Source organism: Vigna unguiculata, chromosome 3 (genome assembly GCF_037176805.1).
Source record: "Vigna unguiculata cultivar grain cowpea cultivar isolate G323 ecotype 2 chromosome 3, ASM3717680v1, whole genome shotgun sequence".
NCBI lineage: Eukaryota > Viridiplantae > Streptophyta > Magnoliopsida > Fabales > Fabaceae > Vigna > Vigna unguiculata.
In genome coordinates, this window is record NC_140794.1 from 52,206,909 (window position 1) to 52,234,174 (window position 27,266).

At 28.3% G+C, this 27,266-nt stretch overlaps 2 protein-coding genes and 1 pseudogene across 2 annotated transcripts; all 3 read right to left on the bottom strand.

Annotated features, from left to right (window-relative positions):
- Positions 1 to 1,480: 1,480 nt before the first annotated feature.
- On the bottom strand, positions 1,481 to 3,560 carry LOC114176986 (transcription factor bHLH18-like). The gene is made up of 5 exons (XM_028062192.2): positions 3,375 to 3,560; positions 3,179 to 3,278; positions 2,588 to 3,094; positions 2,078 to 2,470; positions 1,481 to 1,931 (listed from the first exon to the last, which is right to left on the bottom strand). The coding sequence occupies exons 2-5, from the start codon at positions 3,221 to 3,223 to the stop codon at positions 1,857 to 1,859; spliced, it is 1,020 nt and encodes a 339-aa protein (XP_027917993.1). The 5' UTR covers positions 3,224 to 3,278; positions 3,375 to 3,560; the 3' UTR covers positions 1,481 to 1,856.
- A 1,460-nt stretch (positions 3,561 to 5,020) lies between these two features.
- On the bottom strand, positions 5,021 to 8,671 carry LOC114175500 (dirigent protein 24 pseudogene; annotated as a pseudogene).
- A 15,906-nt stretch (positions 8,672 to 24,577) lies between these two features.
- LOC114175022 (transcription factor bHLH18-like) lies at positions 24,578 to 26,860 on the bottom strand. The gene is made up of 4 exons (XM_028059781.2): positions 26,651 to 26,860; positions 25,916 to 26,539; positions 25,299 to 25,673; positions 24,578 to 25,075 (listed from the first exon to the last, which is right to left on the bottom strand). The coding sequence occupies exons 1-4, from the start codon at positions 26,711 to 26,713 to the stop codon at positions 24,998 to 25,000; spliced, it is 1,140 nt and encodes a 379-aa protein (XP_027915582.2). The 5' UTR covers positions 26,714 to 26,860; the 3' UTR covers positions 24,578 to 24,997.
- Positions 26,861 to 27,266: the final 406 nt, after the last annotated feature.

Sequence of the window (27,266 nt, forward strand, 5' to 3'; positions counted from 1 at the left end):
AAGCTATAGAAAAACAAAGTTATATAATTTATATAATATCAATAACATCTAAATATATTTAATTCTAAAATGTCAAATATTTTAATTTTAATTTGTTTGAATTTTTAATTAAACTACATAAGGTCATTTGTCCAGCAGCAGAAGTTATTAAATCCTCGTAAGGTATGAGCCATGCTACCATACAAAAGTTACATCATAATCAATGTTGAGACACCGGTGGTGAATGCACGGAGATTTCATGATAAGATCAAAATCACTTAGTTCTAAAGATTGGGAGGCTAAAGCGCACATCTAAAAATTGGAATATCAAGATGACAAATTAAACATGCAGAGACAAAAATACGATTTAGGGAAAATAAGAATAATATTATTTTTCATTTTTTTTCCAGAAAAAATTATGTTAGATATTATTATATATGAATTTTGAAATCTCTATGTGAACATTTACCGTTACATAAAAATTTATTTATATATATATATATATATATATATATATATATATATAAATACAAAAATACAACACCAAATTGATAATACAAATAACACTTCACAAGAAACATACCTATTACAAAAAATATATAAATAAAATATTAAATATCTTATATTGTTCTATAAATAAAAGTTAAATTAATTATAATTTATCATCATAATAATTTTTCTTATGAAAAACATAAATTCTTTTTTTAAATTACATATGTTTATACAAGTACAAACATTATCGTTATATTTCTCTTAGACTCTAAGGAGTCATTGATTGATCTAAACAAGTATGATAAATTAAAAAAAAAATTATTCTTCAACCAAAGTCTCTTAAAATTATATTTCAAATACAGTTTAAAAACATAAATGATTCCACAAACTCGACATAAATTAAAGTTTCTACTCCTAAAAAATAAAAAAAAACTACTAACATATTTCATATTAAGTTTTTTCTCATACTTTTTTTTTTATTTCTATCTTTATTATTTCTTTAACAATAGTTTTACTGTAAGCATCAATTATAGTATAGAATTGAAAGTACAGATGGTACATTAAATAATGTAAAATTTCCTGTTATAGAATATCATTTATTTATTTATTTATTTTATTATTGAGCCATCTGTGAAGAAGACTATATAAAAAGATAACCAACCAATTTAACCATTTTCAATTAATGAATCTATGCTGGTGATTTAAATATTATGATATCCAACAACGTTCACATGATGGCTCACCAGTCCACCAGAGATTCCTTTGCGTACCAAGGTACGTGCCATGAAACAAGCCCCCCACTATTTCAAACGATTTTTCTAAAACATTGCAAGTGGTCCCCTATGCTTGCTCTTTAACCACTGCACCACTCATGCCACTCATATATAATTCTATAAATTCTCTTTCTTCATTCGTATTTTCAAAATAACTTCTTCTTATTCAATAATCATGAATAAAATTTCAACAGAGTAAAACTCACTTATTTAGGATAAGAATAGATTAAAATGACTAAAATCAAAAGACAAATGCTTTAATATTTAGTATCGTGAATCTAAATAGGAATAACACTTGTGAAGAGCCAAAACAAAATAGCGAGGGAAGTTATAGAATGCATAGTTTCCGAGGCTGAGCCTTTTTGCAACAAGTTAAATCCCATTTTCCCGTAATGGACCATGCTGCTTTATTGTTGGTCCACTACGGCATTACCTCTCTCTAACCGGTTCAGTCTAATGATGTTTTACATCGCATCGCATATGTAGCAACTATTTCTAGTTTTCTTCTACTTCTAAGTTCTACATATGAAGCAAACAACAAAGATTAGATTTACTACGATATTTAATACACTGAATTCATGGTCTTTATTGCATCTCAGTCTTCTGCATCCTCTACATAAACTGCATCAGTCGTACTCTCAGATTTCCTGCCAGTTCCTTCACGCTCATGTTGAATTCATCCTCCATCTGCCATAAAATCAAACAAACCAACACTTGTTAACAATCTCACCTATCTTATGTGAAATTTCAAACATCTTTTTTAAAAATCCATTAAATTTAAAAAAGTTATTTTTAAGGGAAATGATTTTTTAATAGTAACAGTAGTAAGGTACCTCGGCCACGATGGTTGTGTCGAGAACAGAGGAACCGAAAGATAAGGCGCTGCTATTGATGACTGAGAGATGAAGTTTCTCTATCTCTCTAAAAATGTTGGCCAGCACTACCTTTTCTTTCTCGCAGAGGATTCGAATCAGCACGTTCCTCTTTGACACCCTTGCTTCGACTTCTGGCAGTAAAAGATTTATTTTGGATGAGGGATCTTCAGAATTTCCGAACTCACAGGAATTTGATGAAGTGTCTGAGACATCCTCGTCCTCCTGAGCTTTCTTCCCACGCGTCACCGGTTCCTGCCTTTTCCTTTTGCCCTGTTCCTCCATCACTTTCACTTTTTCCTTCAGCTCCTTCACGTACCTTATAGCTTCCACCAATACAGACACCTTGTCCATCTTCAAACAAATTACAGTTCCTTAGTGCCATAATACAAATATATCTATCTGTATATATATTTACATGTTTGAGTAACATGATTTCAAAGCTTGAACACTATAAAAAGAAAAATGAACCTTTTTGAGGTCTGGAATAAGGGATGAGAGGGCTATGAACTGCTGGCTAATCTTTTCTCTCCTCATTCTCTCCGCGATTATGTGATCTTGTGTGTGATGAGAAGATCTGGCTGATGAGCCCGTTTTCTTGCTCTCCTGAGTAACACGTTTTGGTTCATTCTTCGAAGGCAGAGATATCCCACGATTCGCAACCTTGGTTTCTGGCTTTATAGCCGATTCAACCTTTGTTGTTGGTGGATTGGTGTTGTCAAAGGAAAGAATATAGGAGCAGGGTATGGAAGCTTTCATTTGTGAGAGTTGGTCTGTTTTGGCAGAGTTTGAAGTGCATGTCTTGAGCAACTTCAAAGGCCTCTCTTCTATGCCACTCTCAGAGTGACTCTCAGTGGAAAATGAGCTCTGCGGGTTCTCTTCTAATGCAGTGGCTATATCACATGGAGATGCTAAACTTCCATTCACATCCTCCACCTTTATGTCTGATTGACCGATGAAACTGTAATCATCTGGCTCCTGCAACAATGTACTGAAATTTAAGCAAAAAGTGCAAGCATGTAAACATTAATAATAGCGATAGTTATGATACTATGCTTTTACCATATCACAGAGCCAACTAGTCCATGATTCCTCCATTGAGGTCATGATGTTGAAAATTTTACTTCAGTTTGTGCAAGCAAGATGAGAGCAGCAATGGTTCCTGAAAGTAGGAAGTAAAACAAATGGTGGTCATGTAGTTTGATAGACATTCTTTGGTTCATATATAGCTTCCAAGAGAAAACGAGATCTCAATTACCTCTTCCAGCAATATCTGAATACCTAAACGCGAACCCAATCTAAGGAAAGAACTCACAAGTGGGGTCGTTTAGATTTATAGAGGGTAGCACCCCACCAGCACGCATGCGCAGATTTTTTTTTTTCAAATTTTAGACATACATTATTACGTGTCCGAAAGTGCTTGTTCCACATGCTAATTTACCAGTGTATCCGAGCTTGAGTTTGTTGACACCTTAACCTGTTTATAGTGTGAATCATTCTGGGTTATTACCTGCATATTATTTTGTACCTGCGACATTTTACTGTCTGGTTAATTGTCGTATAGACTATATTTTTTATGTGCACTTATATTTTGATGCTGCCAAATGTGAGTGACTATAAACCATAAAAATGTGTAAGAAGTTTTATTCAAGCAAGCACAAAGTTGAAATTATTGGCCATGTTTTTTGTTTACTCTTTATGTTAAAAATACAGGATTATAAATATGCTTGACATTATAGTTAATCAACGAAACCGTTTTTTTTTTTAATTTCATTTTAAAATTATCAAAATGAGGTAACTTTTTAAAAAAATTGAAACTTGAACAAATATAAGGATAAAGTCGTATCATACCGAGATGAATTAATTTTAAGGTTAAATTATTTATTTGGTTCCAATTTTCGTAAATAAATTTGAATTTGGTCCCTTAATTTTTAAAAGTGTTACCTAGGTCCTTAATTTTGATATTTTGTATCAATGAAGTCCCTTCCGTTAAAATGACAGAAACGACGTTAAGAGAACAGTGACGTGGAGATATGAGACTGAAATGTATCATTTATATTTAAATACATTTGAAAACAGTTAAAAATTTTCAATATAAATGTGTAATGAATCATCCATAAATATCCCATTGTTCATCATTCTACGTGAGAAGTTGAAGAAAAAGATGGTATGAGTATAAAGAATGTTGAAGGTTGTGGTGCGAATATGAATGCAGAATACACTGTTGGAGTGAGGTTTGTGGTGATAGGAGAAATTGAGAAATGCATGAAGTCAATTGAAAAAAAGGCTTAGTGTGTTTACATGGGTAGTTGGTGTTTTGCGTGTATTCAATATAATTGTAGTGTATCTGTTGGTTACAAATCCATGACTGTTTTATAGTTCAGATGGTTGGTTTGTGTTATTTTTGTAATGTTTAATTATGAATGAAAAAATTGCAATAGTTGGGGTAAAATATTGAATTATTTGAGTCTTCTTAATTTGTCAAAATAGCACTAATTTTTCATTTGGGCATAATGAATTATTTCAGTCTTCTAAACTTGTCGAAATAACACAAATGATATGTATTAAAAAGGACACCTGCTTATATTCATAAACATATAATGCTCCATAAACATTCAGCATTACAAAATAAATTTGGTCCACTATGTAACCTTTTTATAACACAAAAAAAGTGGTCCAAATATGGATGTCATGATGTACAAAACAAATATAACAGGTGTTATTAAGTGTCTAAAGATAAAGTTTAAAAGGTAGAATTTTAAGTATGCAACTGTTTGAGAACACTTGAAAATTTGGATATCCAACTGTTTGATAATAAATTTCCATTCATGCATAGAAAAAAGTTTTGCTTCTTTAACTACAAAGAATATGTAATCTGCCTTGCTAATTGCTATGATCTATTATCTAAGCTACGTATATAGTAATATGAAGAAGTGTTTCGAAGCCATTTGTGATATGTTGTTGAGGTGAAGGCAGTGTCTGAATTTTGGCATACTCTTTTGCATTATCATATTTTTCAGTTCCTCCAACAACAACAATATGAGACTCCTTTATAGTTGTCGTGTGCACACCAAAGAAACTAACAACATCCTCCTCATCATCACCTTCACCACCAAACACAATCGTAAATGCCATGGTTCGGCTACTTCCATCCAATGAGCTAGTCAAATGAAATCCTTGTGCTTTACCAATAACCTCTGACCCAAACTCGTGCCCTTGCGTAATTTCATCATCAATAACCGTTATTCTTCCGAACAAAAACTTGTCTAGTGATGCTCCCAGTGGATTCCTATCAATAACAACCTTGTTTTTGTCAATGGTTTTTATGACCATGGTGGTGCTTGAGTGTGTAGATTAGTGGTAGTGTTTGTATCAACTAATGGTATGGCACCTTTAAAGGGGAAGATCCTGTTGTTGGGTTTTGAGAAGGGAAGTTTAGCTGTTTGAGTGTCTACAATGGTACCAACAACGATTCTTTCTGAAGGGGTTGATCCACCAATGATGTCATGCATAAAGAAAGTTATTGTAGGGGTTGGAGCATGCACCTTAGTGACCACATTACTGTGCCACTTCACTGTTCAGATTTCATATCTCTATGTCACTATACTCTTAACAATGAAAGAGGCTTCATTGATACAAAATATTAAAATTAAGGACCTAGGTAACATTTTTAAAAATTAAGGGACCAAATTCAAATTTACTTACGAAAATTGGGACTAAATGAATAATTTAACCTAATTTTAACTAAAACAAAGTTTTGTGTGATTTTCCTTTAATTAAAATGAAGTTGTAATAAGTTAAAATGACTTTGATAAAAATGTTAAAGTCATCACAGTTTGAAATGACGACTTATATGTTTTACACGATGTAGGATATACTGAAATTATACTATGTTTTCATAGTTTCTTTATGAAATGCGCTAAAGTTGAATGTACTAAATTCATTTGATGCTGTAACGAATTCGATTCTCTTACGAAATGAATTTATATCATTTTAAGTCGTGACGGTTTCAACTTTTTATGAAATTTGTCTTAACTTGACACAACTTTATTTTAGTTAAAATAAAATTATCCTTACATAGTTAAACTTTTTCTTTATGAAGTTATGAGAATTTGACAAGACTTATTCAAATTCGATTTTTTTTAAATTTCAATATTTTGATAATTTCAAAATGAAATTATACCAAATGATAAAGAATTCAACAAAAACATTTTATAAACAAGATGTGGATTAGGTTTAAATTTTCTTTAAATTCATTAATTATTATATTCCGAAAATATAACAGTCTTTTTTTAAAAAACAATTTAAGTTTTTAATTCAAAAAATACTCTTCGTCACCTATTAAAATCATGAGTGTGATGAAAGTCATCACTCGCATCGAAGTCGGGACAAACGAATTAATATATATGTATATATAAAGATTAAACCAAAAAGTTATTATATTTACAAAATTTAAAAATAATATATTTATATGCACATAAAACATGTTTTTCTATTTTAGAATTCATGTGATGATTAAAATAAATGACAACAAATATTATAAGAATTAAAAACTCATTTAAAAAATTGTGGCCTCCAACATATCAAATCTTTGTAATTTTTTTTGAAGGATTTCGATTTTAAACCTGACCTTACGATTATAAATATTTGCATTCAGGACTAGTTTGAATAAGGTATGGGCAACGAGGAAATTAACATTGCATAAGAGAGATTACAGCTTTGAGATCTAAAAAGTTGTTCCCATTCATAATTTCACCACTAAACTCACATTAGATGATAATGATGATAAGCTTGCATATATTACCCATTCCCATACCCATTTACTTTAAATTATTAAAATATTCGTTATTTATTAAGTAATTTTATACCCATTATATATATATATATATATATATATATATATATATATATATATTCTATTTTTTTATTTTTTCTATTGTCTAGTTTGTCATAAAATTCATTCTTATCTCTACTATATTTATGGTCTTATTTCAACTTTTATGCAATTATGTTCAAATGATGTATGTCAATTAAATATTTTTCGTTTCACATTTGAATATTTTTACTCTTTTTTAATATTTTTATTTATTATATATTTTCTTTTCACATGAGAATGTTTAACACTATCAATTTAAATGTTCCATAGTATAAACCTTTCTTTTATTAAACAATATAAAAAATTTATCTTCTTTATTCCATTATTATTAATTTTTGTTTCATTTGAAAAATAGTTATTTCGCCAAAACCATTTTCGTTATATATTTTCTAATGATATCTAAAGTGTTTTCATCTTATCGTACCCTTAATTATACATTTGTTTTTCTTTGTGCAATTTCATTAAATGGTCTTTGAAATTGTTTCTAAGATACACATTTGATAATTTTTTTAATATTTTTATTTGTTGTTTATTTTTATAATGTAGAATATTATTTTGATATTTTTTATATGATTATTTTTATTTTCTAACTCATTATCATATGTGTAATTTTATCGCTATAATTTTATAAATAATTTTTCTTTAATATAATATAATAATTTAATATAATCTTTCATGAATTTTTTTGTCACCATCCAACATACATTGAAGTTCAAAATATGAAAGATCTATGTTTAAATGTTATTATTATTAGTTTAATCTTTGTTCTTTATATGATTTTGATCAAGTGTTGTAATATAATTTTTATTAGTATATTAAAAATAGATTTTATTAGAATTTAAAAAATTGAAGTAAATAGTCATTTAAAATAATTTTTAATTTGAATATTTATTTTTCTTTTATATCTTTATTAAAAATATTTTTTAAATTTTATCAACTAGGTTTCATTAATATTTGCAAATTTAATAAATGTTTTGCCTCTAATAAAATTTTATTTGCTATTCTAATTTGAAATGAATATAATTATAATATAATTTATTTCTATTATAATTGATATTGAAGAAACAATATTCCTTTTAATATTGAATATGTAATGTTCTTGTATGGAACCAAGTGATCTCAAGAGTCTTTTATCCTTCACTTCTTCTCCTCGGGGATTGTTTCTAAGCTGCTTATGGGTGATACACCTGAAATGTGGGTACTTGCAAGCACTCCAGGCTCAAGTTAGTAATACTTTCAATTTGGGGGTGAGTAAAAGATGATTGCAAAGATAAGTCCCCTTACCTTGGACATTGAACCCTTCTTTATATTACTTGAGTCTAATAATGACTTCATTACTTTAGTAACCCATTTTTATTTTCTTTGTAAATACCAATAAACCTTATGAATGTCCTATCGCAACTGTAGTTGTTGCTACATTCCCTTATGATGTTCATATTCTTGGATGCACTCTTATAGTTTTATATTCCATTTACGATGTATGCCTGTATACCTGAGTACATATGTACTAGGATGTACGTCTTTATGTTTGAGCCCGTATGTACTGGGATGTACATCTGTATGCTTGAGTCCATAAGTACTATGATGTATGTCTGAATGTGGCCTATCCTTACATTGGCTCCAGATACACCTGTCCTTAACTTGACCAAGATGTACTCGCTAATTGACACTACGTACATTAATTAATATCGTTAGTACTATACTAAAAGAAATGACCAAATTGCAACATATTTTTAAAAAAATATCAAATTGAAACCAATAAAAATACAAGTGAGATTTTCGAAAAATACAAAAATCAAACCAGAGTCAAAACCAAAATCTAGATATTTAAGTAATCTAAAAGTTTTGAATTACCTAATATAAATAAATAATCCTAAAATTAATTTTACGTGTGATTAATTTTGTTTTTTTAGTGGCAAGTATCCAATTTAATTGGTATTAAAGTTAAGACAAATTTATAATTGTCATAGGAATAATTGCTAAAAGAGATATTATCGCAAATTGCATTAATTGTTTCAACCCATCATCTTACTCTAATTGAGTTTGTCGACCCCATTTTTTTAATTGGAGATTAGTTTAAAAGATTAAATTATTTGTATTATAATACTTGAGATGGAGTAATATTATAAATTAAATTTATAACGTTTAAAAATTAAGTTTAATTGTTAATTATAATGAAATAATTTAATAGGTAAAAAACATATGTCTTCTAATTTATCAAATTGAATATTTTAATTATCTAATGAAAGACATAGGAAATAGCAACATCATTAACCTGTCCCCTTCTTATTGGGCCTATGATGAATTGGTCAGTTTTGTCACTCGAGGTTAAGCAACAATTGATGAGAGTTCAATTCCTAATTAGTGAATAAAAAAAAGTCTCGCTAACTAATGTCCTAAGGACATTCGTTAAGGATAATTAATATACATTGAATTTTACAAAAATACATAGATAAGTATAATATTAAATAAAACTTGACCTAATAATTATTAATGCAACTTTATTTTCTTTAAAAGACAAAAAGGCCCATAAATATTGTACATGTGTATTTAATATTTTATTTAATGTTCACAAATAAAATATAAAAACTAATTAAATAATAAAATAATTATATTTTAATGTTGCTAAAAATTAAATATAAGAAAATTTAAATTAACAAAAAAATAGTGTTAAACATCTAAAACTTTAAAAAAATAACATGAAAAAGTATAAATTAACAGAAAAACCAACAAAAAAAATACTGTTAAACATCTAAAAATGTTACAAAAAAAATAAAATTAAAGTTCAATTTAAGACTTAATTGATTTTTTTTTCTTTTTAATAGAGACTTTAAAAATTTCAAAAACTTGTTCTGTAACAGTAAGTTATTGTCTACACATTTTAAAGGATATTTTTGTCTTTATATAATTTATTATATGCATTTATACTATTTTAATTACTATATTTAATTATTTCAGCTTTCAATATAAAAATGATGATATCAAAGCACATTTATTATTCTTTAACCCGTGCCCTAAGGGCACTGATTAGCATTCTCCTAAAAAAAATAGTCAAAACACGTCGATTGTTTTCTGATAGAGGTAAGATGAATTAAGTCACAATTAAATTTTTATATTTGGACTGCTACCATTTTAAGTATCAAGAGTAATGTTTATGAATATATATTTTATAGTATTGGATGGAAGAACTCCCTTATTACCATTGCTTTCCTCTTAATGATCCTCTTATTTAATACATGGTGAAATAATATTCTCAACATTTGATGCTTGGAAAAAATTGAAAAAACATATATTTATTTAATTAATTTTAATTACCAATGTGTAACGTATGAATAGTCGAACTTGTGAATAATTTAAATGTATACCTAATTATCAAAAGAACAAATTTAACCAACAATCATAGGAGTCAAATCTTCAAGATAAGAAAGAAATGTTTGAATTTTAGTTTTAATGGGTGTAAATTCTTTGTTGATACGGACAAACTTTTCTTTCACATTTATTGTACTTGCAATATACTTAATCTTATGGCTTGAGTTATTTAAACTTGTGGGTTAAACATACTCTCAATTAAAAACACAATTCAAAGAAGCAAAAATTGAAGGTTTGTACATTAATTACTTGCTCTTTAGTATAGAATTCTTATCTATTTTGTTATGGGATTTGGATGTATCCGGGCATATTTTGTGTAATTATTTTTCAAAATTTAAAATTATGTAGGTAAAAACTAAATTAGAACAAATATTTAAAAAAGAGTGACGATTAATAATGTATTTAGTACTTGAATTTATATGTAAAATTGGTATTTGTTTTTCTCTCAAACTTTGATATATTTTAATTTTTAAATTTTAAAAATGAATGAATTTAGTCTTTTTAACTAAATGACATTATTTTTTTTTTGATTTGTTAAAAAGTGTTCCAGACTAACATTTAAGCTGGAATGTTTTGAAATGGTGCAAACAATTCAAAAGTCATTCTAAAATACGTTATACACGTAAAAAAATAAATTAAAATGTAGTTGAGTTAAAAGGACTATATTTATTTATTTTTAAAGTTTAAGGATCAAAATGTATCAAAGTTTGAGATATAGATAAATTTCAATTCACATTCAAATTTAGGAACTAAAAACATATTTAACTAAAATGAAAATAAGTGACTATAGGTTATGATTCCAACCAAAGTTGTACCATGTAGTCAAGTCTGGATATGGCTATGATTCAAGCCCAAAGATGTAGCCTATACTTGTTCTTCTTCTTTTTTCACTAATGCTTGCCTATTTTTTTTGTTTTTTATTTTAAAATTTGTTTATTAGTAATATAGGCTATGCTATGCTTCTATTAGAAGTCTAATATCGACTAGAGATAAGGCCAATTCACAATATATAAGTGGGTGCAATCCTCACCTTACAAACTGATTTTGTGGAGTTGAGTTAGGCTTAACATTCACTTCTAACATGGTATCAGAGCCAAGGTAGAGCATATCCTAGAGAACTTTCTTGGACATTTTATTCCACCCGATATAGGACCACCCACTAATTTCTTGTCTCACACACAAGATGAATACACCTCGGCGTGAGGGGGTGTGTTGGAAGTCCCACGTCGACTAGAGATAAGTCTAATTCACAATATATAAGTGGGTGCAATAATCACCTTATAAGTTGGTTTTGTGGAGTTGAATTACACTTAAAGTCCACTTGTAACAACTTCTACCAAAAATTGTAGTCTATACTAATATTTTTTTTTGTCCTGAAAGGATTATAAGCTTCGGCTATCTCTAAAACCATAGTGTATTTTTCCCTTTTTGAAAATGATTTTAGACTATGATTATATGGTGGAATTGTAGTCTATACTTGACTAAAAATTACGATTTTCAATCATGGTCTATTTCTCTCTTTTTATTATGTCTTGATATACTATGTTTCAACAACCGTAAATAAAAAATAACCATTATTACATTTGTTGCACGAGTGTTGTGAGTTTTATTAATAGTTTTGTAAGTAACCCTCATTTATCGAGTTTGGTTTCTCTGTTGAGTTTTATTTTGTCATTCTCTACTGAACATTAAAAATACACTGCTTTGGTACTTTAAAGATAATTTTAATATATGTTAAAATTAATAGTTATCAGTGCATTTTGAATGCATAGTAAAATAATAACAGAGAAAAATCAATAGAGAATCCAAACTCTTATCGAACATAAAATAAATGGATGCATAGAGTATACAAAATAGTACTTAGTAAAAGTTACTACACCTAATTACAAAAGTTGAATACAACTAAATATTACTTTTGGAAAGATAATAAATATTAAATAATAAGCGGAAGTAAAATCAGGCTCAAACCTTCTCTATGTAAACAATATACAAAATAATTATATGCTAAAAAATAGAGGAAGGGAGAAGCTAATAGATATCAAAACTTTTAATATGGAGAAACATTAATAAGAAGAAAAAAATCAACGAGACCTAGTTTAGAAAAATCTTTTACTAACGATAATTAATATCATAAGTTTTCTTGGAACTTTTAAGGATTAACATACCAACAAGGTGGATAACGAACCCTAATAAATACTTAAATAAATAATAGAGAAAATCTTAATATATGAGATAAGAAATACAACTTTTTCTCAAAAATAACTTATTTGCACATATTTACACATGATAAATTAGTTACACGGTCCTTTTTTTTCTTTAATGACTTCTTTTTTTCACACCTAGAACATTCACAACTTTTGTCTCTCTTCTCCTCACTTTATTTTCCTTTCCTTTAAACATGTAAATGGTTATTAGGATCTATAGAAAAAATATCTATTTTATTTATTTTTAATTAAGTGAGCAAATGAACCATCTGACAAATACTTTCTTCACCGATAATTTATACAGATCTTTAATTGAGCATGACCAAAGAAGTTCACAAGTCCTTGTGTATCTTTGCATCAGGTTCTGTATGCATGATGCAAATGATATTACATTAATAGGAACAATCATAGAGAGCGGGTTGGAAGATTTTATCTGTGAGGAAATATCATTATGTACAAACTCTGCAACTTATTCTTAAAGCACCACAAAGGTTGGTAACGAGTCTAATTATATATGCACATATGATAATCATAAACAAAAGAAGAAGTAGGAAGAGATCCATACCTTGGAAAATAACAGAGAACATAATTTGAAATAAGGATCTTAGGGTCAAAATATATATTATTTTTTTTTGGAAAACAAGGCAGTGAAAAATAATTACTTGAAAGTAATCTATTAAGTACATGAACAACACAAAATCAAGAATTTTGAGAACATCCCAATTAAATGCCGAAAATAAAAATAGTAACAAATAGTTTTGGAAAAATTAAATTATTTTTTCATTCTAACTAAATATGACCTATATTGTAACTATGATATACAAAACATTCTAAATTGATATTAATGCATAAAAAAATTGAATTGTTTAACAAAAAATAGATTGAATTATTATATCACTTTAATTTTTAAAAATTAAATCATGTCTAAATAGGATTACTTGAATTAAATTGGACAACAACTTATAAAATTGAAAAAATATATACTTTAAAATAAGTTTTTTTAATAATTCAAATATTTAAAATTGTTCAATTTACTAAAATCATGATACATTACATCTAATTTATTATATAATCACACAATCTATTTTAAAGCTTAATTTTATTTTATAATATTTCAATATAATTAATGCATTTTTGTATATTTTTGCAATACTTGAAGTTATATCCAAGAAAATAGTTTTTAAGGAAGTGTGACCATATAGATAAGAGTTTGTAAATATGTTGACCAAAAGTGTTGAGAATAAAAATGGTTTACATTAATACAAGCTGCACTGTGGTGGTGGCCCAGTCATCTGAATGAGTTATAAATAAAAGGTGTTTGCATTTGTCTAAGTGTGATACAAATAAAGATGAAGACAACCTAAGCTTAGCTTTTACTAGCCTGTGTGGAGGGTCTTAGTTTATAAATACCAAGTCTTATATAATCTTTTCACTTGTCATAATCTTCTTTTTCATCTAGGTTTTGACCTATTTAAAAGTTTAACGTGTTTTACAAAAATAGTTAAGGACTTATTTTATAAAAATTAACAAGTTCTTAAATATATTGAAGTTGGTTTTGTTTGAAATATATATATATATATATATATATATATATATGAATTTAATTGTTTTATTATCATTTTTAAAGTAAAAATTTATCTCTATTTTTATATTCATATCTAATGAAAATAATTCTTTTTATATTTTCACCCTTATCAAATAATGGGTTTAAATTAAACAATTTTCATCTTCTATCCATATTCGTTTTCACATTTTTTAAATATTAATTAAATATTTTTTTCATAAAAAATAAAAATCACAACAAAAATAAATAATAAAGAATAATATTATATATTTTCATGTGAAAAAGTAGATAAAAAATAAAAATATTGAAAAAGAGTAAAAATAATCAAATATTTGTCTTAAAAACTATTTATGATGGGTTATATATATTTTATTACACTTATACAATTTAACCTCATAACCTTAAGGTAATGGTGTATTTTTTGACTCACACTTTGACTATTCCTAACAATCTCCTCTCAAAGGTGAATCTTTTTTTCTTTTCATAAGGTATATTTCCTTTCAAGTGTATGGTGACCCCTTTTGGTTATAGTTATGCGGTCACCCGAACCATCAGCTCTGATATCACTGTTGGGTTTTATATTTCTTCATATAGTTATAGTCATTGAGAGATTATGGTTCCATATGGTTATAGGACATTAGTCTTACACATATAAGACATTTGACATCACTTTAACCCCAGAACCTTAAGGCAATGGTGTTATGGGTCTTTATTCTTATATAATGTTTAACTTTGTCTATTCTATCTAATGTGAGATTTTTTGACGCACACTTGAACTATTCTTAACAATCTAAATTAATGAAATTGACGTTAGTGTTTTGTGAAATGCAATTCAATTGAACAAATAAAACAAACATTGAGAGGGAATGAAAAACTTTGTAAGAAATGAAAAAAGTACTAATTTTTCAAATAAAACGAAAAATAAGGATGAAAAAAAAAACATAACTTATTTAAGTGGCCTAATTAAGTAAGTAATTTAAAATACTGACAAAAACAATTATAGAAATGGATATGAGGATGAGAACCCAGAAAAAAAATTGTATTACTCATATATTCATATCATTCGATGCATATATTTTCATCAAAATCGATATGGACAAAGACAAATTTATTTATCTCCATTATTTTAATTAATGTTGATTATAAAAGTTTATAACCCAAAAGTAATTAAATTAATAAAAAAGAGAATTAGATCATACAAATTATTTAATGCACATATATCATGATAAAAAAAACCTCACCAAGTAAAGTAATGACCTTGAAACTCCAAAAGATCTATTCTTTATAGTTATCTGATCATCCGGGTTAAAGCCTAGTTACATTTCTATACCTCAATTAATGATACTGATTCTCAATTCAGATAAAGAGGAAAACGTACTAATGTAGTCATAGAAAATAATAAAAAAGAAGCAATATGTTTACAAAGGAGGGTGTTTTAGCTAGAGAACAAATATCAATGAGATCTGAGTCCAATCATATAAGGTATTAACAGTGTTCTCAATCCAAAACTTTAAAATAATGTATTTATGAGTCTTTATTTTTATATAGTGTTATACTTTTTCATTTCTAGCCAATGTGGAACTTAGACTCATACTTAGATTCCTAACAATCTTTCCCTTCAAGAGTGAGTCCCTTCAACCACATTGGTACACTCCCCTTCCAGCGAAAGCCCACAAGTACTCATTTTCTGTACCGTCGTCCCTCTTAACGGGACACGCTTACCTGAAACCTGACTTTCGATATTAGGATGATACTGCACTTGTCTCAGCCGGTTTTAACTATTGACTCTGATACCACTTGTTAGGTCTATAGAGGGGTATCATTGGGGAGAACAAACACTAATGAGATCTTAATCCAACCACTTAAGACATTAACACCACTTTCAACCCAAAATCTTACGGCAATGAGTTTATAGATCTTTATTCTTATATAATGCTCTACTTTCTCATTTTTAACTAATGTGAAACTTCAACTCATACTTGAATTCCTAACCCTATCCAATTTTAGTTATAAATATTTGCAACAGAAACAAAAAAAAGATTGTACTTCTAAAATATTGATTAAAGTTGAATACTGTTTTAATTTCTGTAGAGAAGGACACGTTTTGGTTCCCGCTCCAAAAACAGAGGGGGAAACCCATTGTTTTGAAATAACATAAAGGAAACGGTAAAATTGTGAAGCATGAACATTGTTAAATTGGAAGTTGTAGTAAAGGTAGATAATTGTGTATAAGACAGCATAAATGACGCCAATTAGTACCTGTAACATGGTAAATATGAAGTTTACTTAAACAAATTAATCTAAACTCAGTAAAGTTGCGTTAAGATTCGAGCCCAGTTATATTTTATACATGCAGAAACAGATCATGACCAGTTTTCGATGAACAATATGCCGTAACAGAAAAATCATTTGACCTCTTTAGGTAAACAGATTAAATAAAGATTTCAGGAATAAATAATTCATAGATTTATGTATAAATTATTTTCATAATCGAAAATAAGATACAATCAAACTTCTATAGTTTAAGTTGCATGTGTGTTCTTAAAAAAATGTTCTATAATATTTCAAAAGTTGTGACAATTGAAAATAATTTATAGCGTGCCATAACTTACTTTAATTTATTTAAATATATTTAAATCCTAAAAAATATTATTTCTAAGAAATGGGATTTATATGTGAACACTCAATTTGGCTCGCGTAAATACATTTATTTTTGAAATAAATATATGTATAATAAAAATAAATAATAAATAAAAAAGAAACAGAAATTTTTTTTGTTTGATTAGGCTCGATCGATTTTTGATATTTTCAATTTTCTATTTGCATTTTCCTTCTATACCCTGATTTTTATCGGTCCAAATTTTTGTCACCCACACCACCCTTTGTTTTTATACTACCTTTTTGCTATTTTTACATCCACTCTTTGCTTTTTCTATCATCGGGATTGTGATTTTGATAATTAGAAACAATATCTTTTTTAATGAATAAAATCAATATTAGTGATGATGATTAATTTTGTGCTATGATTTGTTAATGATTAATTTAAAATCAATATTGATAATTGATATTGTGCTCTGATTTGTTATGATTTGTTTCCTGACGATGTGATTCTATCAAGACCGTATCCTAAGCATTTTTTATACTTCTCTCTTTTTCCGATCATAATTCATAATATTATTTTGTCATCTTTTTTTTTCACTTTAACACAACTAGGAAGGGAAAGGTTGCTAGTGGTGTGGATTTTTCAACAAGTTTTGTTGTTGGTAAGTTCCTCGTTAGAATGTATTGTATTATTGGTCTGTTTTTTACTTTTTTATATTGTGTTGAACGTTGATTAATATGTGTGTTTGTTAGTTTGAGGGTATTAGATGTTTGGTCTGTTTGTTACTTCTCGTACTACATTTTGTTACTTCTCGTACTACATTTTAAGTTCACGTATTATTTTAACACTTTTCATCACATATAAAGGTACAATACTACACTTACAACAACACATTAATTACTCATTACACCATGTGTTTTGTTAACACTTTGGTCCTTCATTTTTTTTACCCTTCTTTTAATTTAACTTCACTTTTTTACACACCCACCTTAAAAAAATGGAAATGATAATTAAAAATAACGAAATTTTAATACTAAAAAATATAAAAGATTATAAAAATATATGGTTAAATATGTTTTTTGTCTCCTAACTTTAAGTGAAAATTAAAATTAGTCAATTTTCAAAATTTAGTTCTCCAACTCTAAAACTGCCTGAATTTAATCATTTTACCCAAATTTTATTAAATTTATTTAAGGTTTAAAATGTATTTCATAATAATATTTGAATTCTTTATATAATTTTTCCTTGAACATTAATTAAGAAACTATTATTCAAATATTTTGTTTACACAGTTTGATAGTTTTGACACTTTTATAATTATTTGAGAAAAGTTTAATTTGTTTCGATTTAGATAAATTTAAGTTCGCATCATTCCAATATTTTGTTACTTGGAAATGTTATTTTCTTTTTGTTTTCTTTATAATTATGGTTAATGTAACTTGTTACTTATTTGGTGAAGTAAAAGTTTTGAGATATATTTTATTTTATTTTGTCTTATTTTTCATTATTTTTGGGTATAATTTTCTATACTTTAAGAATAAATCCTTGATTCGCCCCTTGTCTGTGTTGAAATATGTGAATCTTTATTTCTAAATCAGTTTTTGTAAATTGAATAAAAAAGAAATTTCCATTATTAACAATATGGTCGTTATGATACTACTCATTTAGAAATTGGATTACATTGGTCTTAATTAACTTGATGACATTTAATGACTAAACTAGTGATTGTACATATCAGTGGCTAATGAATCAATTCAATTGATTTATCACATGATATTAATTAGTGATCCACAATATCAACTACTGCTTTTAAATTTAGTCGATAACTGTATTGTCGACTAATTATTTCATCTACCTTTGGTAGGTGGTAAATTGGCCCCTACCCAACAATCTTTACCCACGTATCCATTAATATATTATTAAAAGTCAAATGTTTACACTTAATGTTTTTCCAAGTAAGTTCAAACATAACCAGAAAAGAATAAGTATGTTTTTGTTATTGACTACCATACAGATCCATTTCTTACTCGATCTACCAACTCTTCCGTTTTTTCTTAATTGTTTATTTCTAAAATATTATTTATTATATTCTTTTTGAGGGTTGGGATTTTAACAAAATATTAATATTTTTATTTATCATTTTCAAAATTTCAAGATAGCAACTTTTAATTGAATTATAATACAAAAAAAAAAATAGTTATGATAACTTATAGCAAAAATAAAATGACACAAAAATGTACATTGAGATAAGCATTAAATGATTTAAGTTGACAGAGGTATTTAATTTAGTGATTTTAAATTGTCCAACAACTAATTGATATTTTTTCCTTCACCTCAAGAAACACTTAAAAGATGGTTATTATTACTTGGACAAAGCACTCTTGATTAAGAATAAAACAATTTTAAGTTGGTAGAAGTATTAAAATTAGTGACTTTAAGTTTTCCATCATTTTTTTTTTTCATATATCAATTGTTAGGTTGTTCGCACAAGCAACTCTTAAGTTATTATTTGGACAAAGCACTATCGTTTAAGCACCTCTTACCTCTTTTGTCAATTATTATTTTCTTTTTAAAATTTTTAATTAAATAATTTATCATACTGTTTAAAAAGATTAGTAAAATATTTAAATTATCCACAAATAATATAGTTTAATATATTATTTTTTAAAAATAGTATTCTATGATATATGAGTGAGACCATTTTCGACTAAATAAAGTTACATCATGTCGACAAAATCATCTTGGCCAAAACTAATAAGAATCAAACATAATTATCAAATGTTAAAGCATAAGAGAGATTAGCGGAATCTTAAACATATTAACAAAGGTAATCACATAGGAAATCTATGTTCAACCAGGTAAAAGCTTATGAACTTACTATAAATAATTGTTCACAAGGTAAATAATTACGTATTTATTATAATATTGATTATCATATGATGCACACAGTGGCGGAACTTGGACTAAAAATGTAGGGGGGCCAAATTAGATTTGTTATATATAATTTTTCTTTAGAAGAAAAACTCTTCATTTTTTTTTTCATTTCCTCTCCTTAAAACAAACACACATAATAGTAGAATTCAAAAAAAATATTACTATCATTCGCTATTATATCATGCTATTATATCATGATACCAAACCATGAATACCATTTTAGATAAGTCATTCGTATCTCATTAATTTGATTTGGTGATATTGTCAAATTTGATGTCGTTTTTCCCATATCACGTTCTAATGAATTTTTAAATTCATGATATGTAACTTTGAGAACTTTAGAGATTTGTTTTATATGGTATTAGATTCTTGGTTCTTATTAAATTTCTCAAGTTTAGTTAACGTAAATGCATTTTTTTCATCTTTATCACAAACCTTAAAAAAAAAGGAATCAATTTTTATACTTTTTATCATAATCTTTCTGATATAAATTTATCACATCTCACCTATTTAGAAAAAATAAAATTTATATTCACAAATCACAATTATCACAATGCAAAACATAACAAAACTCATACTACTTTAATTAAATAAGCAATATTGTATAAATTCAAAACTTAAAAAAAAAATTTACCATAGGTAGCGAAAAACACAAAATCCCTAAATTTCATAATTAAGGATTATAAAAATTTAGAAAAAATTATAATTAGGGTTCATACCAATTTCATAAAAGAATCCCTAAAATCATAAGTTTATCCCTAAAATTATAATTTGGAAGAAACATCCTAAAAAGAATCATAAACTAACATATATAAATCATAATAAGATGCTAACCTTGATCTGTGAGAGATCATGCAAGAATGTATACACAATATCAATCTATGTGTTTCCAACCTCTATTTCCCAATTTATCTCTTTGTATTTATCTTTCTTCACATACTTTCATGATAATTTACATGGTGGAAAGATCTTATAGTCAGAAAAAAAAAAACCTAATCTCTTTTATAAATTAATGTCTCCATTAAAATTTTTTATTTATCTTTTATTATAATTTTTCATAATATAATCTTAATATAAATAATATATAATATAATTTTAAAAAATATATAAATATATGTAAAAAAAAATTCAAAAAAAAAATGGGGGAGCCGTGGCTCCCCCTGTCATCACCTAGTTCCGTCGATGGATGCACATACCTGATTTGAGCGTTATAGTATATTTTGTTATCCCAATTTCAAACTGTGAAGATATTCAAACCTATACACACGTCGAAGTACTTAAAAGCAAAAGAAGAATAGAAAAACATTTCAGATTAAAGATGGAAAAGCGAGAAGATAAGTTTGTAGTATGATTTCGGTTTTATAAGAACAATTATATTATAAATTTTGAAATTTTATAAATATGCATGTAACATGTATTTTTTTTCATATAAGAATGTTTAAGTAAACATTTAATTCAGTTATTAACAAAGGTGAGTAAAGCTAAAACATAATTATAATTTATTATTATATTATGATCTATCAATATAACTGCACGACTAAAAACAAAATTAACAATACGTATTATATGAAAAACATATGGTAAATTAAGACTTCACAATATACTTTATGTAACTAACAATATTCATGTCAATGTGTACTATGATAATTAACACACGTTAATTAATTGGAAACAATGATATTAGGGTTGTTTAAAACTTTATTTTAATGAACTAAAAACAAAAGTTGAAAATACTGTGTAGTGAAAAACATATCGCATACCAAAGATAGAGAATGGTGATATGTTGTCAGAATCATGAATTGGTTGTATATTGAATAATTGAGTTGATTCATAAATGATGATTATATGGTAGTACTTGGGAATAGTTTTGGTCCAATATTAACGCAAAATGTGTCCTTGTGTAATGGGCATATCTTTCTCAAGTTGACTCTCAAACCCCTAAACCATGCGGTATGCAATGCATTCTCTCGCATCCCTAGGATAGGGGCATCCGTGATATCTCCTCTAACACGGTTCCTCTCTGCAGCTTGCATTTTTCGATTCATTCCTTCATTTTTCATCTTCAATACCAGTGACGTGTCGTCTCCATAATCGTTAGTAATTGTGTAAGTGTTTTTAGTGTATGGTCATCCAATATAGTTAATAAACATTAGAGATTAGCTTTGATATTAAACTTGGTGTAATTTAATTAAAGTCATTGTCACACATGTTTTAAACTCTTTCTTTCATCATTACAAAACATCGTTTTAAAATGTAGGAAAATCTTTGTGAATCCCATAGTTTTGACGTAATAGTACGGGGGTTGACCTCTCCAGAAACAACGTTAGCGCCATCTAACAACTAAGAAGACTACGATGATAAAAATTTTATGAATTGAAGTTGAAAAATGAAGCATGTGTGCCCTTTTTGTAATGTTATCGCATTACAGTTAAGAAAACGTGATCGAATTATTTAAATGCTCCCACATTTTTGTTAGCAGCAAAGGAATATTTTAGACATACGAAAACTTAATGTACCCAAGATAAATGTACTGTAATGAGGAGGGACAATCGAAGGGTTGCAACATGTGCTATTTTTCTGTATGATCTAAAATGTCACGTGAGGCCACGTGATTTATAATCCGTTTAAGATTCACAAAGATTTGGCCAGATTATAATGGGATCTAAAATGAAGCGGGCCTTATTAATATGATATTTAAGAAAATCAAAATTACATTGAAACTGGATGCATTAATCGACAAAGTATTTGCTCTTCGGACAACATAGATTAAACTCTCATGTCACACGCAGTGCTCAAAGTTTGTGCGGTTTAGTGAACGATTAAATTTAGAGTTAAATATATTTTTAGTCTCTGAATTTTGATGTGAAATTATAATATGTTCTTGTTCAAAACTTTGATACATTTTGATTTTTAAACTTTAAAAATAAATGTATATAATATTTTAACTCAATTACATTAAATTTTTGACATATTAAACATCATTTCATGATAATATTTGAGTTATTTATACAATTTGACATGTTTCTGCAATATCTACTGAAAAATGCATTTAACATGTAAAAAAAATTAATATAATTAAACTAAAATAATTATATCCATTCATTTTTAGAATTTAGAAACCAAAATATATTAAAGTTTCAGATAAAAACGAATTTCAATTTTATATCAAAATTCAGAAAAATATACTTAATCTTTAAATTTACATCTCGAATTAGATGAAATTTAGCGCAATTAACAATGTCATACCAAACCATATTTTTTGAAGTACCCCACGTTACCTAATTCCGATTGCAAATTGCCACGGCCAAATATTTTACGTTTTTGGTTAGAAAAAAAATGCTACTATCCGTAAAAAACTTGCTATAGAGGTTCAAATCTTGAATATTGAATCGTTTTGGTATTGAAATTCGTGTTATGTTGAGTGGGAGCAATGCTACTCAATTTCAAAGAGACATAAGAAGCGTGAATTCCAAAGTTAAATTGTAAAGGGTATCTGTATATAAACATGGTGGGGAGCATGTAACTTATTACTACGGGCAAGGTATGATCACCCCATCGATAAATGCAAACAAAAAATAAAAAATTACTGACACTTACACGTGTTCTTACATTCATCTTTCAATTTCTTTTGTAATGCTTAGCTATAATTGTTAATAATTTAAGGGCATCTTTAAAGTGGGGAAGAGAATAAACCATAACGGTATTGTTATTTTTATTATATGGCTTGGTTTAGTAAATGAAATAAGGTAGAGATTAGTAAAATTTGTCCTCCTTAATTTTTTTCTTATAATTTAAGAGAAATGAACAAAAATATAATGTTTGTAGCGTTAATATTAATGTACCTAGGACAAAATAAGTAAATTTTCTATTTATATTCATATATTTTTTCATTATCGTAATAATTTTGTGAAATTTCTCCTTTTAGTCATTTTTTTAGATATGATTTTTAATCTTTTAATGTTTTAGTAAAAATTGAAATTTGTCTCTCTTCAATATTTTAGACCAATATAACTCTCCAATTTTAGAAATACATAAATTTAATTTTTTTTAACCACATTTTGTGATTTGAAGTTTTAAATATATTTCATGACAACATATGACATCATTTTTGTTAACATTAAAATGAAAATATATCAAACGGTATAAAAAATTCAAATGTTATCATAAAACGCTATGAAACATCAAATAGATTTAACATAATTTGGTTCGAATGATTGAATCTTAATTTGGTTTAAATGATTGAATCTATACATTTTTAAAGATAAAAGAGTAAACTGAACTAAAATTTTGAAAATAACTAATTCTAATTTTCACTTCAAATAAAAAAAAAACATATTTAAACTCTTTTTTTTTTTTTCCTATCATGAGATTTGAACATGAAAAATAGCAATACCATTATATTGGCGGGTGATTATTAACGTAATAATAATACGTAATATAAATTCTGATAAAATATGTTTTTATTTGTGTGTACAATCTAATTTTATTATAGTTTTGGTATGATTTCTCATAATTTTTTGTATTTTTTCTTCTTTTTAATTCTTAACTTTTTTTCCAAATCAATCTATTTAGAGATAAAATTGATGTTGTTTATGTGCTTTTCTCCTTGGCAGCATCTTTACTTTGCCGGTTGGGCATTAGCTGGAGTATATTCCATCATCAATGATATGTATTTTATATATCACTCAAAAGTGCAACCAAAAGTATAAAGGAAAAATCTAGGTTCAGAACATGTTTTTCTCGTTACAATCCTATGACAATATTGAACAAAAGAATAAATAAAAATGGTTGGAAGAGAGGAATGTAAATTTTCCAGGTATAAACTTAGACAATAAAGCAGGTGGTTTACATAAATGTTGGTGCCTGAATATTAAAAGTGAATTTCTCATTTTCTATTGAAACAAAGAAAGGCTTAAAGAGTGAGAGATTTGCATCTTTCAAACATGATAAAAGATTAAAGAGAACAGATTGTACATCAAACTCAAAAGCTGTCAATGTCATAAGTCATCACTAATTTAACTTATTATCTCTAATTAAGCTCACGTTAACTATAAGCCGTGTCAGAGTGGAACCATTCCTAATATCTCCACAAAATTATTCAAATACTCTTTTTTTGGTCAAGCAGTCCCAGACTGAAGGCCTGAGAAACCAAAGAAAAACACGAAAATGACAAGATCGCTTTCGGATCGATCAATCTGCATTTCGGGGAACACAGGAACACTGTAAGCTAGCTGGAGTAGATCTCACATTTTAACACAAAGTCTTCCATTTTAGGATTATTTACTGTGGTTGGTGCACCTTCATGGTATCCCATACTCCAGCCACGTTTATGTTATGAGGCAATCTTATATGCCGCCACGCGTAGGTTCTTCACAAGTTCCTTCGTGGTCAAATTGTAATTTTCTCCCATCTGCAAAACCATCACCATTCAGATACAATTAAACTAATTGTATTTCAAGTTGGTATGGATTCAACATTGAAAAGAAAAAATAATGCACTAGAATCTTATCATATCTTACATACATTACTCAAGCAATTAAGGGTGCGAGAGAAACGACAAGAGCTAAGAAAAATAATATTAAAGTATTATCATCATTCATTATTATTAATTAAGGGAAGGATTGTCCTTCTACCTGAGCAACTATGGTAATGTCAAGGATAGAATCACCGAATGGTAAGATGCTGCTATTAATAACGAGTAGGTTATTTCTCTGAATCTCGGCTAGTAATTTGACGAGAAGACCCTTTTGCTTCAAACAGTGGATCCGAAGCAGCATCTCCTTCCCTGACACTCTTGATTCCACCTCAAACTGAGTGTCACTGACACTATCAGCATCAATGCTCTCATCACATGAAGAAGAATCATCATCGCCAGAGAGGTCTGGTTTGTTCAGGACCACCACCGATTCTTCCCTTGTTTTCTTGCTCTGCTCTTCAAGCACTGCCAAACGCTCTTTAAGATCTTTCACGTATTTGATAGCGTCCCCTAACACAGAAGCCTTGTCCATCTGCGTGGATCCACACATTTTCCACACGTTTAGTCAAGCAGAGTAACCAAGCCAGTGCATTGATGACTTATTTATCTTTTAGGCAAGTGTGTCAGGATAAACTTCAAATTACTTGAAACTACGCAAATTTTATAATCAATTCTATGATCAAACAGATAACTAAGTGTATTATTACAATTTCTAAAATGAATCATTCATAATTGACTTGCGGTAGCAGAACAGTGTGATATTTAGTTAATTACCTTCTTGAGGCCAGGAACAAGAGCTGCAAGAGCAATGAAGCTCTGGCTGAGCTTCTCTCGTCGCTTTCTCTCGGCCATGATGTGATCCTGAGCGTGAGCAGGAGATCTCTTACCATGCGAGGGTTTTGATTCAAAGTTGTGATTTTTTGAGGAGCCTTTTGGCGTTTGATCAGGGAAGCGTGATTTTGTCAATTGGGGCAGTGACAGTGACACCATTTCGTTGTGCGTTGGTTTTAAGTCAAAGCCATAAAACTGGGTGGTGGTGTTGGGAGGGGAGGAGTTAGGGTTGTCAAAAGACAGAATCTGAGACTGAAAGGAGGAGAAGGATGTGGATGGGGAAAGTTTTGGCGAGAGGTTGTTGGTGATGGTGGATGAGTCAGAGTTACAGCAACTACCGCTTGTCGTTTTCAGTAACTTGGCTGGTCTCTCAAAGTCAAAACTGGTTTCATCAGTGGATGAGTTGCTCACGGTTTTGGAAGGGCACTCCGAAGACAAAGATCGCTGCAGGTTCTGTGTCTGTTCTTCAAGGGCACTGGCAATGTGTTCTGGTAGAATATCTTGGTCATCGAAGAAGTTCAAGTTCAGGCCACACTCATCTGGAAATAAATTGTAATCATCCATGTCCTGTTACCAGAGACAAAAAAGTAAAGCAACACAAAGTGTGTCAAAGGATCTTTAACCATCATCCATTTCTGCATTTTTCATGATTGGAAGAATCAAAATCAATTTTCTTACCAAATCAGATAACCAGCTGGGTGCTGATGCATCATCCACTGGTTTCTTTAACTCCTCCGTCATGATTAGGCCACCGAAACAAAAATAGCACAACACTTTATGTACACAACACTGATTTGTCCTTTCTCTATTCAAAGCTTTTCCTCTTCCACTGAATGCGAAATGTGAGTTAACTTTCTTCACTCTTTATAGCCTACTACTCTTCACCTTTTCAATTCTTCAACCGGCTTTAAACAAAGGAAAGAAATAAAGCACGTGCGGACAATCTACGAGTACTAGCTGCCTTATAATTTGTTTATATCTATATGATGCTTTTAATTATAATATTTTTTTCTTCATCTTTTTCCTCACATCAATTATTGATTACTTTTCTTTCTCATATTTGTCCTTTTATTGTGAGACAAATTGTTTAATTTTATCGCATAAGTTTGATTTCTCAAATTGTTATGCGTTGTTGGATTATAACACTGGCAATTTTTAATTATATCTTTCAAAATTGATACTTGATGTGAACTGTATTTAATTATAGGGGAGACGCAAGAAAATCTATTATCTTGTACGTGCCACCCTGTAGTTGTTAATGTGGAATATGAATCATGTGATCTTAATTAACCTA